This window comes from Thalassophryne amazonica, chromosome 10 (genome assembly GCF_902500255.1).
Source record: "Thalassophryne amazonica chromosome 10, fThaAma1.1, whole genome shotgun sequence".
NCBI lineage: Eukaryota > Metazoa > Chordata > Actinopteri > Batrachoidiformes > Batrachoididae > Thalassophryne > Thalassophryne amazonica.
Window position 1 is genome coordinate 65,433,737 of NC_047112.1, and position 15,632 is coordinate 65,449,368.

Genomic DNA, 15,632 nt, shown 5'->3' on the forward strand with positions numbered 1-15,632 from the left:
TATAAAGAATACCAATCCAGAAGTGTTGGGACACACAAATGTGATCATAAAAAACCCTGAATTTAAGCAAAGCAGAGACAACAGTGGAAAAATGTCACAATAAGAGCATGACTAATAAGGGGAAATTGCCAGAAGCAACTCAGAAAGATTCACTCATTCATTCACTGTGGCTGGTGATAATACTGTTCCCTCACAGCGCAAAGGTTGTGGTCTCACTTCCCACCTAGTCCTTTCTGTGCAGTTTGCATGTTCTCCTCATTGGTTCCCTCCAGGTACTCCGGCTTCCTCACACTTCAAAAGACATGCATGTTAGGTAAATTGGTGAATGTAACCTGAAAGTAGGTGTGCTGTGCATGTGTGAATGTGTTTGTTTGTCTATAGCTATGTGGCCCTGCAACAGACCGGCGTCCTGTATGGTGCCTCGCACCCTATAACTGCTGGGATAGGCGCCATAGAAAATGAATGAATCAAAACATCAAAACAGCAAAACGGAGTCAAAATGTGACCAGTGACAGATGCAAAGTAGCAGCTGCTCTGCTCTGATATTTCACGAACAGTGGACAGGGACACAAGCATAGCTAGTCCAAAAATGTTCAGTTCATAACAGCACTACATCATAATAAGTCATCTGAAGTGAGAAAGGTCTATCACCACATGAGCAAGCACATATGCTCTTGTATCAAGCACGAGTTGTTGCACATCTTAGTGCTGTATAATCATCAGATACAGTTTCATTTAAATGTTTAAAATCTGGACCAAGACTGAATCCTGCCCTGTTTGTCCACGTAATCTTCATTTGGGCAGCACGGTGACTCAGTGGTTAGCACTCTTGACTCACAGGAAAAAGGCCTGAAGTTTTAATCTACGGATGCACATTTCCATTCTCTGTGGACTTTGCATGTTCCTCCCATTTCTCTGTGGGTTTCCTCTGGGCACTCCGGTTTCCTCCCACTATCAAAAACATGCAAATTAGGGTCTGCTCCTGTCTCAGCCCTTGTCCAAGGCAACGTGTGTACATCTGGAGTTGGTCCCCTGGTGCATGACTATGGCAACCCACTGCTACTAGTGGTTGGATTGTGTCTAACTGTAATTACGATGGGTTAAATACAGAGGACATATTTTGTTGTTGTGTATTCATGTATGTATAGTGACAATAAAGACCCTTCTTCTTCTTCGTCTTCTTCTTCCACTTCTTCTTAGTATATTGTGATTTTTATTTTAAAATAAATTCGATGTTCCTGCTGTGCTCTGCTTGCTGTTTGCTGAGTGTATGTGTGTGGTGAACCCACTTATGTAAGCTGCATCAGAGAATAACCAAGTTTTCTTCAGTCAGTGGTGCAAATGGGGGTGTGCAGGTTTTGCCAAAAATGTTTGCACAGTCCTGTATTTTTATAATAGACAAAGCTTCATTATAAGGCTTATACTCATATCACTGTGTTGCTTTTGGGTGTGAACTTTTATCTGCTCTTCTGGTTCCACAGTACTTGCCTTCCCCGCCTATCTGCTGGCCATTGACCCCAACCGCCTCCAGGAAAAGCTGACCAGCAGGCAGATGGACTCAAAGTGGGGCGGGAAGTCTGAGTCCATAAACGTGACCCTGAACCAGGAGCAGGCCACCTACACACGTGATGCTCTGGCCAAAGCCCTCTACGCACGACTATTTGACTACCTGGTGGAGGTGGGCCAAAGAAACCATCTTTGAAAAACTACAGCTTGTTAAGATAATGTAGTTCTGTTTGATAGTTCTGTCTGTCTGTATTTTCTAGGCCATAAATAAAGCCATCCAAAAGCCTTATGAAGAATACAGTATCGGGGTGCTTGATATTTATGGCTTTGAGATATTCCAGGTTAGTTGTAAAAATTTTGCAGGTTTGGTTTCACTGTGCTGATAGTCTGACGTTGACTAGACTGTATTCTCCCAAACAGAGAAATGGCTTTGAGCAGTTCTGCATCAACTTTGTCAACGAGAAACTGCAACAAATCTTTATTGAACTGACTCTGAAGGCTGAACAGGTAACTACACTGCATTTATTGGTCATTTGTTCCTTGCAGTTTGCTTCGTTTTGTAAAAATCTGTTGCATACTTTTTCTGGTTTGCACTTTAGCACTTTTCAAATCCATTTAATTGGGCAGCACAGTCTTGTTTGAGGGCAGGTGCTAAAGGGGTAAAATATGACATAATTTGGGCTAACACTCATGACGTCTCTCACTCACTCTTCCCTTCTCCACTGGGAACCGAAAAAAAAAAAAAACACTTTTCGCAACTGCTTCAGTGATTGGAGCCAGAAACAAAACAGTAGAGCATTTGTCTGTGTGACGTTATGCTGTGTATATATTGCACAACGTAAATGGACAAATCCTGTGATATCACACAGGGTTCAAACGAGACTGTGGTAATGGCCCTATTATAAAACTCATTTTCGCCAGTTTTCTCATCAGCCCTTTGGTTGCTTTTTATCTTGTTCTAGGAAGAGTATGTTCAGGAGGGCATCAAGTGGACACCCATTGAATATTTCAACAACAAGATCGTCTGTGACCTCATTGAAAATAAATTGGTGAGGTCGTCACTGTATCATCATCATCTGAGCATGCGATTTATAATAATTTAAAAATTAAAAAAATTAAACGATCTGTAATTATTTTATGATTTTATTTATGTTAAAAGTTAATTGTAAAATGTGCCCAATTCATGCATATAAAGTGTGGAGGTGCTATAGATTAGAAAAATGTGTGTAGTTTTGGAATTTATAATAATTTAAGTATTAAAAAATAATTTAAAAACAATGGCATAATTATTTTTGTTATTTTTTATTGATATCATAAAAAACATTAATTCTCCAATTTATATAGCATTTTATAATTGGAGGGAAACTGAGTGCATAATTCCACAAGGCCTTTGAACCATATTAACTTCAGCCGCTCTTCTGGCCCTTTGTGTTTTGTGTTCTAAACTTTAAACTGATACATCCAGACCTTTATTTATGAGAACTGGCAGGTATGTCAAAAAATGCACAAAAATGCTTTATGATTTTGTCAATATCTCATAATATTGACAAAATCAAAAGGCATTTCCTGCCTCCATTGACACATTACGATTTTCACTAAAATTTAATGGCTCCTTCCTTGGCCCATTTAATGGCTCCATCACATTCAAAGAAAACCAGACAACCTGTTTCTAAGGAATCCTGGTAACAAACTGGCCAACCAGGAGACATATAACCACCAGGGCACAGATAATTAAATTCACTTATGTCCTCTTCTCCTGGCAGAATCCTCCTGGTATAATGAGCGTGCTGGATGATGTGTGCGCCACCATGCACGCCAAAGGAGAGGGTGCAGATGGCACACTGCTGCAGAAGCTGCAGGCCGCTGTAGGAATGCATGAACATTTCAACAGCTGGAACTCTGGTTTCGTCATCCATCACTATGCTGGCAAGGTGAGACATTGCGAGTTGTCTGCATGAACAAATCATCTGCCTGCAAATATGAATTATACATAATATAATATAATATAATATGTGTAGTCCATAGGTCCCTCTGGGTTTCTATATGCTGATAATATTTTAGGGTTGCATGAAGCATGCATTTGGATATTAATGAGGCAGAAATGATATTTCTTGTGAACACAGTAACTCGTTAAGGGTCCCGCAAGCAAGGTTTTAAACATGAATATAGCAGCCATCTATTTTCTGTGTAAAGATTTAGTGGCATAATTGCTTCCAACACAGAGAATAATCAGCACTCCCTCTGTGTGTGTTGCAATTTGAGTTTCTTCTGTGCCTTGTATTAAAGAACTGCAGAATCCATTTTAGAACTCCTCATATTAATATACTTTGTACAAATGCAGTCAAAGTATGTTGATATTGCAATATAATATGATTCATTATATATTTCAGAGTAGTTCCTATTGTGTGTGAGCACAATGGCTCAAACAGTGTTTGTTTCCCAAGCAAAATGTCCTACAAGCCCTGGGAAGCAGATGGGCTTTGGTATATACTTTTATTTTAATGATAATAAAGTGATTTTAATTTCTTGAGTGCAAAGTATCTTTATCAGAATATATGGTAGGCACAGTACTCTTCCCATAGGTACCTTCACTGTAGATTTTTTTTTTTCGAATAGTCATTACTTGAGAATTCTTTATGATACAAACTTTATCTTCATAATGTGACTTCTGGTGACATAAATAGTATGCCATGTACAAATCACCAAGAGCCACAATTTCACACAGCCCCATCACACTAGAGCACAAATGAGCCCGAATGCAGTAAGAATGAGGATTTGAGCCACATTCAGGCAAATTCGAGCTGCATTCGAACTCGTCATACAGCATTCTTGCAGCAGTCGGCACATTCATGCAGCCAGAGCACATACACTCTACACATGCGTTGTGCTCGTGTTGGAAAACAATCCAACGGCGGTCGAGATGCAGCCGTGCCGCAATCTGACTGCAGTCGTAATGTTCATACGGCAATTTGAAGCATTCGGAGAGCGTACAAGGGGGTGTTCAAATTGATTGAGCATGTCGAATCCTGGCCAAATGTCCCGACTGTGCATGGACTCACCTCCCCGTCACACTAGAGCACGAATGGACATTCAAACTACAGTCGGGCAAATCTGAGTGGTCTTCGAAATCCTCGTACAGCAATCTTGAGTGCATGCCAGACAGTTGGGCACATTGTAACCACTGTTGAGCTGCAGTTGAAGTGGGGAAATGCCTCCGGTAATCCCATGGCCTCCTGTACCTTTCAGTCCAGCCGGAATAGCAGCTGATTGAAGCACTGTGCATGTGCCAGGCTGGATCATCCACACACTTCACTGTGCGTGTGTGCGCACATATCATCTGATTGCTGTACCGCTCGTGCGTGAACCCGTCTGGTCAGCAGGGCATCGTCCTGTCTGCTAAACAGCTGATGTCCAGAGAGAGAGAGAGAGAGAGAGAGAGAGAGAGAGAGAGAGAGGGCACAAGCTCACTGGGAGGCGGGGGGGGGGGTGCATCCAACACATGAACCAACATGTAATCAGTTCATGGGTTGGATGTCATTCGACATCCTGCAGTGTGACATGGCAGGTCTTCACAAGAGCGGACCACAGCACTTGCTCTGTTACGCCCCTCCCCTTGCTTGCCTTCCACCCAGAACTTGGGTGGCACGTATGGCTTTGGAGGTGAGTTCCGCATATTCCTACTGCATTCTGCCAGCATTGTGGGGTTTCGTGTGTTGTTTTTATTCTTTGTCTTTTTTAATTTTATTCTGTTTTAACTTTTTTGTGGGTGATGGTTTATGTCCACATTCGACCTGCACTCAGGGTAGTCGACCTGGATTTGGGAGCTGCTGCACACCTAATGTGTGTGAATCATTCGAGTCAGCTTCGAAACACATTCTGGGTATTTGTACAACATTTGTACATAGCTGTATGAAGGTCTGTCCCATATGAATGTGACTTGAATTCTGGCTGTTTTTCCCATCCAGGCTGTTCGTACGGCAATCAGGCTCATGCGTGCTCTAGTGTGACAGGGCCGTTAAGAAGGACATTTCAGCCTCAGAAAATGTATCTTATTTTGAGACAGATGTGATAATTCCTGGTTCTGTGTAGGACTAGGTGACATAATCCATTAGTGTTGGGATGATGATACCAACACAAGGTTTTGAAGTAGGAGCCACCTTGAATGGTTTTGGGGGGGTGTTATGATGATTTTCAAAGATCGCATTTTAAAGAAAGTTCTGTAACTTGTAAAACATTAGGATATTCAAGTGAGTGTTTACTTTTTGGGGTTGAATTTACACATTTGTTGTCCTCTCAGGTGTCATATGATATCAATGGCTTCTGTGAGAGAAACCGTGATGTGCTTTTTCCGGATCTCATTGAACTTATGCAAAGCAGTGAATAGTAAGTCTCCCACGTGTGTTTTTATATGACTGCACTTATCCTCTTACAATGTGTTTGGTGCATAAATGTATTGAAAAGTTTTTTTCTAAATTTCTAAATCCTTCTGCAGCACCTTCATCCGCAGCTTGTTTCCTGAAAACCTGAACACAGACAAGAAAGGCCGGCCGACCACAGCCAGCTCCAAGATAAAGGTGGGAGTTAAAAGGTCATCTTGTCATTTTTAACCTGATTGCATCTGGATGGAAAAGTCTGATATTTTGGAAGTTTTATTAATTTTTCAGAAACAAGCAAATGATCTCGTGAACACTCTGATGAAGTGCACGCCTCACTATATTCGCTGCATCAAACCCAATGAGACAAAGAGACCCAAAGACTGGGAGGAGAGCCGGTGAGCATCATCATCAACACACATTTCAAACATGCACTCAGAACGCGTCTGAATGGATGGTGATGATGTTCCACCTGTCCGCAGGGTGAAACATCAGGTGGAGTATTTGGGACTGCGGGAAAACATCCGGGTACGAAGGGCTGGATTTGCATATCGCCGAGTTTTCAAGAAATTTCTGTTCAGGTTAGTCCAAATGACTGCTTTGTTTTATTTTTTATATATATTATGACAACTGCATAGAAATTTGTTTGACATCTCTGTGCCTCTTGGCCTCAGGTATGCGATTCTGACGACAGAGACGTGGCCGTGCTGGAGGGGTCCAGAGCAGCAGGGGGTCCTTCACCTTCTCCGGTCCGTCAACATGGATAATGACCAGTACCAGATGGGACGCACTAAAGTCTTCGTCAAGAACCCTGAATCGGTATAATTATCAGGATCCACTTCAATGAGGCATTCTTACAACATAGAATTGCTTGTGAATGTGTACATGCACCGGGGGGGGGGGGGGGGGGGGGTTGTGATTTTATTTATATGATAAATTCATTAAAAACGATATAATCAAATATATTATTTGCATGTCTTATCTTGCAAATGTAAACTGAATAAATTTTAATTTATTCAGTTTACATTTCATTTCAGTGGTTCAGTTCAGTGGTACAGCCTGTTAATTTAAGTTAAAATTTAAATTAATAGCCTATACCACTTCATTTTGAACATCCAGTTCTATGATATAATCAGCATTTGTTTGATAACAGTTTATTTATTTGGTTAAAAAGGTTACAACAGTTTACCTGCAGTGTTATACAAATCATTTGATCAGCTTAGAAGGCTGAGATAAATGGATGGATGGATGAGATTTATGGTCATTGTCATTACAAGTGCAACAACAACGAGATTACGTCCACACTCAAATTGCCACAGAATTAATCCACAATTATTACTTGTTTACCGTAATAATGGCACACATCAGAATTAAGACAACACATATACATTTGACATTGTTTATGTGCACTAAACTTGAAACAGTCCGTTTTCCGAATTGAAGCGATGTGAGTGTGTGGTAGCCGCAGCAACATGTAGTCGCGCCGCTGCCAGCTTGGGGAAAACGGGGACCTACCGCAGTTAAAACTGCACAGCCCCTGGAGGGGAAAAGGAGTGACGTGAGCGGGGGCCGGGATGGGGCGGTGGATGGGGACAGGAGGGGGGTAAGGAGAGAGGAGGAGATGCGACCGCCCTCACCGGAGTCCCAAGCTGTCATTATAAACAGCACAGTGGTGCAAGTACTCCGTGTACATTATTATTATTTTTATTATTTGAAGAGAGAAAAGTTGTTGCATATTTTACTGATTAATAAATGTGATATATTTCAGAGATTTCCACTATTTTTAAAGTGTTTTAAGCACATTAAATGTGCATATAACTTTTGAACAGGATTGTAGATTCATCCCAAAATGTATTAGCTTCTATTTTGTATCGATCCTCATTTTGACCAAGTTTTGTTAACATCATTTTATTAGTATTTGTATAATCCTGCTCTCAATTTATCCAGCAAATGAACAAACAGATGTCAGGCAAGTGCTCAGCCTCGACCAGGGGTAATTAGGAATCCTATGTAACAGCTACAATATGCTACAATATGCTGTTAAAAATGGTTTAATAGGATGAGTAATAACGAACAAATATGAATTAAATATTAATCCCTTCAAATGTGACACAGCTGTTCCTGCTGGAGGAAATGAGGGAAAGGAAATTTGACACGTATGCCAGGATCATCCAGAAGGTGTGGAGGAAATACATCGCCAGGAAGAAATACCAAGAGATGAGAGAAGAAGGTGAGCACCGAACATTCTGTGTGATTTTTTTGCTACAAATGGACACATCATGAAGTCTACATAGTCATCTGTTCTTCCATCTCTCAGCTTCAGACATCCTCTACAACTCCAAAGAACGGCGAAAGAACAGCATCAACAGGAACTTTGTTGGCGACTATCTGGGCCTGGGGCAAAGACCTGAGCTGCGGCAGTTCCTGGCCAAGAGGGAGCGGGTCGACTTTGCCGATTCTGTCAACAAGTTTGACCGCAGGTTCAAGGTGAAGCTCGCTCGCTGCTTACACCATGTTACCCACATCGGAAAGAACATGATGAGTGAAACATACTTTGAATGCTTTTTAAAGTGTTGATTCTCATGTCGATACAGTCAACCTCTTCCACAAAGTGTCTTCCTTTTGACATTTCTTCCCTCTTCCTTTTGTTTTAAACAGTCCATCAAGCGAGATTTAATCTTGACTCCCAAGTGCATCTATCTGATTGGTCGAGAGAAGGTGAAGAAGGGCCCTGAAAAAGGGCAGATCAAGGAGGTGCTGAAACGCAAGATGGAGTTTGGACACATCAGCAGCGTGTCGATCAGGTGCTGAAAACGACAGACACTGTGCAAAATGTGCAACAACATCCAGATACAGTTAATATCCACTGTGCTCAAATATCACATTAACATCACAGGCAGAAATGATCCAAATATTATAGTTTAATTATCTGACTTCAGGAAAGGATCTCTCCATAGGTGTAGAAACTGGGGTTGGGTTGGGTGGGCATTTAAACTCAGTCTACCTACTTTTTCATTTTAAACATTACCTCTATTTTGAATCTGAACTGGAGAATTTCTCAACACACAAACATGCAAATGCACTGGGCAAACTGTATTTTTGTTTTAAAAGGCAGCTTTCACTTCAGTAGTAGTAACCCCAGCAGGGAGAGCATGAAACAAAAAAAGAAATCTTGCCAATATGTTCATTTTACTGACTCATTTGAGTCAAGTTCATGAAAGAACAGCAGACCATCTCTGAATAACTTGTTTAATTTTTGCAACAAATTTGTCAGTTATGTTTGGCCATAGTCGTAATTTCAGTGGGAATTACAACTCCTAAGTATTTTAAAGTATTTAAGTCCCATTTTAGTTTTAATTCTTAGCACAGATTTGTTGGAGGATCACAATTTAAGGTGATTATCTGTTTTTTACTCAGATTCATGGTATATCCAGCATAGTTGCCAAATGTTTTTAGGCAATTAAACAATATAGGCAATGATTTAGTTGGTTCCTTTAAATATATAAGGACATCATCGGCATAGAGTGCCACCTTGTGCATGTATCCAGAGATGTCTACTCCATTTATTTCATTTGTTTGTCTTATCTGAGCAAGAGGCTCTGTGTAAAGGAAGAACAAAAGAGGTGAGAGCCCACAGCCCTACCCAGTCCTAAGTTCCAGTTCAAGTGAATTTGTTAAATGTCCATTTATTTTTATCCAAGCAGTTGGTTTTATATATAATGCTCCAGTTGTTTTTATCAAATTACTATGAAAGCCAAATCTCTCTAGTACCTTATATAAAAAGGCCTTCTCTGCGTCAAGGCTGACCAAAGCTGCCTAAATCTTCCTCTTGTTAATGTGGTTCATTATGTGCAGAGTGTGTCTTATATGATCATGTTTGTCTCTGTGAGATGAAGCCTGTTTGATCAGTATTAATAAGCATCGGTAAGATTGCCTCTAATCTTTTTGCCAGGATTGATGTAAATAGTCAACCCAGTCTCACGGCATGTCATGATTCAGCAGCACGAAATATACATTAATCTATGGGTTCGACATACTGTTAGGAAAAGCGCAAAATTTTCGTCATGGGAGCACAAATTTATTCTAATTCATTCCATGATGGATGCACGTAATGAAAAGTGCAGCGAGGGGGGAGTGGTTAGGGTTAGGAGAAGGAATAAGGTTAGGTTATGGTTAAGGTTAGGGTTGGGGGGTAGGAGTAGGGTTAGTAATAGTGAGTTTAAAAAAAAATCTGTCATGAAAATTAGAATCATTTCGTGATGGGAGGACAAAAAAAAAGTGAGACTGGGTTCAAATAGTTTATAATCAATATTGAGAACAGAAATAGGTCTAAATGAGCTACAGTTAAGTGGATCTTTTCCATCCTTTCATCCATCCATTTTCTTCCGCTTTATCCGGAGTCAGGTCGCGGGGGCAGTAGCTCAAGCAAAGCCGCCCAGACCTCCCGATCCACAAACACCTCTCCCAGCTCCTCCGGGGGAGCCCCAAGGCGTTCCCAAGCCAGTGAGAGATGTAGTCCCTCCAGCGTGTCCTGGGTCTTTCCCGGGGCCTCCTCCCAATGGGACGTGCCCGGAACACCTCTCCAGCGAGGCATCCAGGGATGCCCGAGCCACCTCAACTGACTCCTTTCGATGTGGAGGAGCAGCGGCTCGACTCCGAGCTCCTCCCAAGTGACCGAGCTCCTCACCCTATCTCTAAGGGAGTGCCCAGCCACCCTGCGGAGGAAACTCATCTCGGCCGCTTGTACTCGCGATCTCGTTCTTTCGGTCACGAGCCAAATCTCATGACCATAGGTGAGGACCGGAACGTAGATCGATCGGTAAATCGAGAGCTTTGTCCCCCTACTCAGCTCTCGCTTCACCACGACGGTCCGACACAGCGACTGCATCACTGCAGATGCTGCACCAATCCGTCTATCGATCTCACGCTCCATCTGTCCCTCACTCGTGAACAAGACCCCAAGATACTTAAACTCCTCCACTTGAGGCAAGGACACTTCACCGACCTGAAGAGGGCAAAGCACCTTTTTCTGGTCGAGAACCATGGCCTCGGATTTGGAGGTGCTGATCTTCATCCCGGACACTTCACACTCAGCTGCAAACCGCCCCAGTGCACGCTGAAGGTCCTGATTTGACGAAGCCAACAGAACCACATCGTCTGCAAACAGCAGAGACGAGATTCTGTGGTTCCCAAACCAGACCCCCTCTACACCCTGGCTGCGCCTAGAAATTCTGTCCATAAAAATAATGAACAGAACCAGTGACAAAGGGCAGCCCTGGCGGAGGCCAACGTGCACTGGAGACAGGTTTGACTTACTACCGGCAATGCGAACCAAGCTCCTGCTGCGATCGTACAGGGACCGGATAGCCCTTAGCAAAGGACCCCGGACCCCGTACTCCCGGAGCACTCCCCACAGGGTGCCCAGAGGGACACGGTCGAACGCCTTCTCCAGATCCACAAAACACATGTGGACTGGTTGGGCGAACTCCTATGAACCCTCAAGCACCCGATGGAGCGTGTAGAGCTGGTCCAGTGTGCCGCGACCAGGACGAAAACCTCACTGCTCCTCCTGAATCCGAGGTTCGACCATCGGTCGAATTCTCCTCTCCAGTACTCTGGAATAGATCTTACCGGGGAGGCTGAGGAGTGTGATCCCCCTATAGTTGGAACACACCCTCCGGTCCCCCTTCTTAAACAGAGGGACCACCACCCCGGTCTGCCAATCCAGAGGCACTGTCCCCGATCGCCACGCGATGTTGCAGAGGCGTGTCAGCCAAGACAGTCCCACAACATCCAGAGACTTAAGGTACTCAGGACGGATTTCATCCACCCCAGGAGCCTTGCCACCGAGGAGCTTTCTAACCACCTTGGTGACTTCGGCCTGGGTAATGGATGAGTCCGCCTCTGAGTCCCCAGTCTCTGCTTCCTCTTTGGAAGACGTGACGATGGGATTGAGGAGATCCTCGAAGTACTCCTTCCACCGCCCGACAACATCACCAGTCAGGGTCAACAGCTCCCCACCCGCACCGTAAACAGTGCTGGTGGAGAGCTGCTTCCGCCTCCTGAGGCGCCGGACGGTTTGCCAGAATCTCTTCGAGGCTGACCGATAGTCCTCCTCCATGGCCTCCCCGAACTCCTCCCAGACCCGAGTTTTCGCCTCTGCAACCGCACGGGCTGCGGCACGCTTGGCCTGCCGGTACCTGTCAGCTGCCTCTGGGGTCCCACCTACCAACAAAGATAAGTAGGACTCCTTCTTCAGCTTGACGGCATCCCTTACTTCCGGTGTCCACCACCGGGTTCAGGGATTGCCGCCGCGACAGGCACCAGAGACCTTGCGACCACAGCTACGAGCGGCCGCATCAACAATGAAGGTGGAGAACATGGTCCACTCGGACTCCATGTCTCTAACCTCCCCCGGGATCTGGGAGAAGCTCTCCCGGAGGTGGGAGTTGAAGACCTCGCTGACAGAGCGTTCCACCAGTCGTTCCCAGCAGACCTTCATGATACGTTTGGGCCTGCCAGGTCTGACCGGCTTCCTCCTCTCCCAGCGGATCCAACTCACCACCAGGTGGTGATCGGTCGACAGCTCTGCCCCTCTCTTCACTCGAGTGTCCGAGACACGTGGCCGAAGGTCAGATGATACGACTACAAAGTCGATCATCGACCTCCAGCTCAGGGTGTCCTGGGCCGGAGGAAAACATTGATTTTCACAGGTGTTCAAATACTTATTTGCAGCATTAACATACAAATAAATTATTAAAAAATCATTCATTGTGATTTCCAGATTTTTTTTTTTTTTTTTAGAATATGTCTCTCACAGTGGACATGCACTTAAGATGAAAATTTCAGACCCCTCCATGATGTCCTCGGACAACACGGCCTGGGCAGGAAACATACACCTGTTTATCAACCAAAATGTCACGGACAAACTAACAAGAATAACCAAAACCACTTATATATGGAAGGAAATATTGTCTCCCTTGTTCCTCCGTTTGTGACTTTGCCAACATGCACAGCTTTCTGGCATATTCCACCTGTTTCTTGACGAGACTAATAGAACTTCACTGAGCGAGCTCAGTAACCTGCACTCGTCCCCAGCAGAGGAGACCCCAACTAGTAATGTCAACCAGAAGTGCCCTCCACTGACTTCAGCCAATGGCCATTTACATGTCAATTTAGTGGCAAATTTGAATCAAATAATGTTATTATATCTACACTGCACTCAAACATTTTACAAGTGTATGAATAACACTTAATTTTTTACCAAGGAATGCACAAACAAATTCTCAAAAAGCATTTCTGTTCCCCTTTTAAAAAGGGGAGTAATCAGAGCGTGATGTGAAGCAGGTGCATGGAAGGCACACGCTCATGAGCGCCGCTAGCTTAGCTTATGACAAGCTAAAAGTTGACGCTCTCGTTATGGCAGAACAACTGTCCAGTTTCTGGGTATTCTGTGTTAGTATGTGCCCGCCACCGACATGCTCGATGAATTCCTGCGCAAAAAGTAGTTCCCAGATAACTGATATATTCCTGTGAGATAATAAATATATCTCATCTAAATTAATTCTAAAATTTACCAGTAATAAAATTATAAAGATAACTGAAGTCTTAAGAGTGGCCGTAATAAATATTTAAGAAATTTAAAGTTTATGAGCAACTTCACCTGTTATTGCTCAAGCACACTGTAAACATTGACACGATGGAGTTTGATACGGAAGAGTTCAGAAAGATACGATTGGAATGGTTTGATGACCATTTACAGTTGGCAATGAAAGACTCGGGTGTTAACTTCGTGTTAAAGTCAGAACAAGAAGCTGCACTGAAAGAGATCTATCTGGGACAAAGAGACACATTCTGTGTGTTGTTGCTCCAACGAGAGTGGCACGCTGAGCAGGGCGGCGAAAGTAGTCCGGCGAGCTCAATCTGTGAATGCGAGCTATCCCACAATTCCATAATAGTAGAGATGTCGCTCCAATTAGAGCAGCACTCTGAGCAGGGTGCGTGGAAGGTTCTGGAAAGAAGTGTAGTGAATCAAAGAAGGGGGAAGAAAGGCAAGAGAGTGTGTGAGTGAAAAACAAAGCGATGCAAAGCAAGATAAGTGACAGAAAAACTAACTGTGAATAATGTGATGTGTTCCAGACAACCAATAATATGTGAGCAAAACAAAAGGGGTGAAACTAAGAAATACTGTGACTAGTCTAAAAAGGGGAAAACAAGAAACCTAATAATAAACCAAACAAGGATGGAACTGATACTGGCTGAGACATAAAAGTGAATACAATAAATGATGATGGCAAAACAAACTATTGGTTAAACAGAAAATAAACAAAACCGATGACTACAGAAGAATGCAATAAATAAAACAAGATAACTGATAAACAGAGAATGCAATAAATGACAAATGTAACATAATCTGATAATCAACACTGAAGATAAATAATAACCAAAACCCTGTGACTAAAGCATAATACAATAAATGTGATAAACAGAACTAAACTAAGACTAAAATAACTTAAGGGACCAAGTGTGAAAGAATACAATAACCAACTACAGAATAAATGATAACCAAAGAATGAACCAGTGACGAAAATGTAACACAAAGAAAAGCAATAAATAAAACCAAACTGAGATTTACATGACAAAGTATAAACTTAAGAAAAGTAAAACCAGAAAATCATAGAGGAGATTAAGCCATAAACTCAGACCTAGACCCCGAGCCGGGGCTGAACCTGACACCCACCCCACCACACACATCTTTCAAAATCTTTTCTACTTTTCTCGTATGTCTGTGGATTTATCCATATTCCATATCTGTACAGTTTTAGATTGCATATAATAACTGACACGTTATCATCTGTCCACTTTCCATTCACTGATGCTCTTTCACAAAAATCTGTGACTACAAATTTTTTGGTCAAACGTGAAATTTGTTTTATGATACTCGCATTCAAACCCTTTATACAAATATTTAAGACTAAGAGAAGATTCCTGTTTGTTACATTCATGAGTGAGCGTTGGATAGCAGTGTGAGTGTGGATTCTTCCTACGGGAGCCTATAAAACAATAATAATTATCTGTTGCTGACTTCAGTACCAGGCAGGATGACTTCTTCATCCTGCACGAGGCCCAGTACGACAGTCTGCTGGAGTCCAACTTCAAGACAGAGTTCCTCAGCCTGCTGTCTAAACGATACGAGGAGGTGACCAAGAGAAAACTGACAATCTCCTTCACTGACAGGTACAACGACAGAAACAATCAGCTTCAGATTAGTGCAGAGATTCAAACAAATCAGTAATTAACAGATGTTCTCCCTGAACAGGGCTGAGTTCAGGGTGAAGAAGGAAGGCTGGGGTGGAGGAAGCTCTAGGATGGTGGTGTTCCAGAGGGGACAGGGGAACATGGCCCAGCTCAAACCTGCAGGAAAGACTCTCACCATCACAATAGGGGACGGACTCCCAAAGTCTTCCAGTAAGATTAAAGTATTATCTTTGGAATATAGACTCACCGTCCACTTTATTAGGTACACCTGTTCAACTGCATTTTAACACAAATAGTTAATCAGCCATTCGCATGGCAACAACTCAGTGCATTTAGATGTGTTGAAGATGGCTTGAAGTTCAAACTAATCATCAGAATGGGGAAGAAAGGAGATTTAAGTGACTTTGAATATGGCATGGTTGTCGGTGGCAGATGGACTGGCCTGGGTATTTCAGAAACTGCTGATCTTTTTACACGCAATCATCTCTAAGGGCC

The 15,632-nt window shown here is 43.0% G+C and overlaps 1 protein-coding gene across 1 annotated transcript in view; it reads left to right on the top strand.

Moving 5' to 3' along the window:
• myo1f (myosin IF) overlaps positions 1-15,632 on the top strand; it is an 80,450-nt gene that overhangs the window by 49,887 nt on the left and 14,931 nt on the right. The window contains exons 10-24 of the mRNA XM_034180152.1: positions 1,482-1,678; positions 1,767-1,847; positions 1,927-2,013; positions 2,469-2,555; positions 3,270-3,437; positions 5,804-5,889; positions 5,999-6,080; positions 6,171-6,277; positions 6,362-6,460; positions 6,554-6,698; positions 7,995-8,109; positions 8,197-8,366; positions 8,538-8,683; positions 14,970-15,116; positions 15,199-15,347. Coding sequence (XP_034036043.1) covers positions 1,482-1,678; positions 1,767-1,847; positions 1,927-2,013; positions 2,469-2,555; positions 3,270-3,437; positions 5,804-5,889; positions 5,999-6,080; positions 6,171-6,277; positions 6,362-6,460; positions 6,554-6,698; positions 7,995-8,109; positions 8,197-8,366; positions 8,538-8,683; positions 14,970-15,116; positions 15,199-15,347 — 1,866 coding nt within the window. The remainder of the gene's footprint in view (positions 1-1,481; positions 1,679-1,766; positions 1,848-1,926; positions 2,014-2,468; positions 2,556-3,269; positions 3,438-5,803; positions 5,890-5,998; positions 6,081-6,170; positions 6,278-6,361; positions 6,461-6,553; positions 6,699-7,994; positions 8,110-8,196; positions 8,367-8,537; positions 8,684-14,969; positions 15,117-15,198; positions 15,348-15,632) is intronic.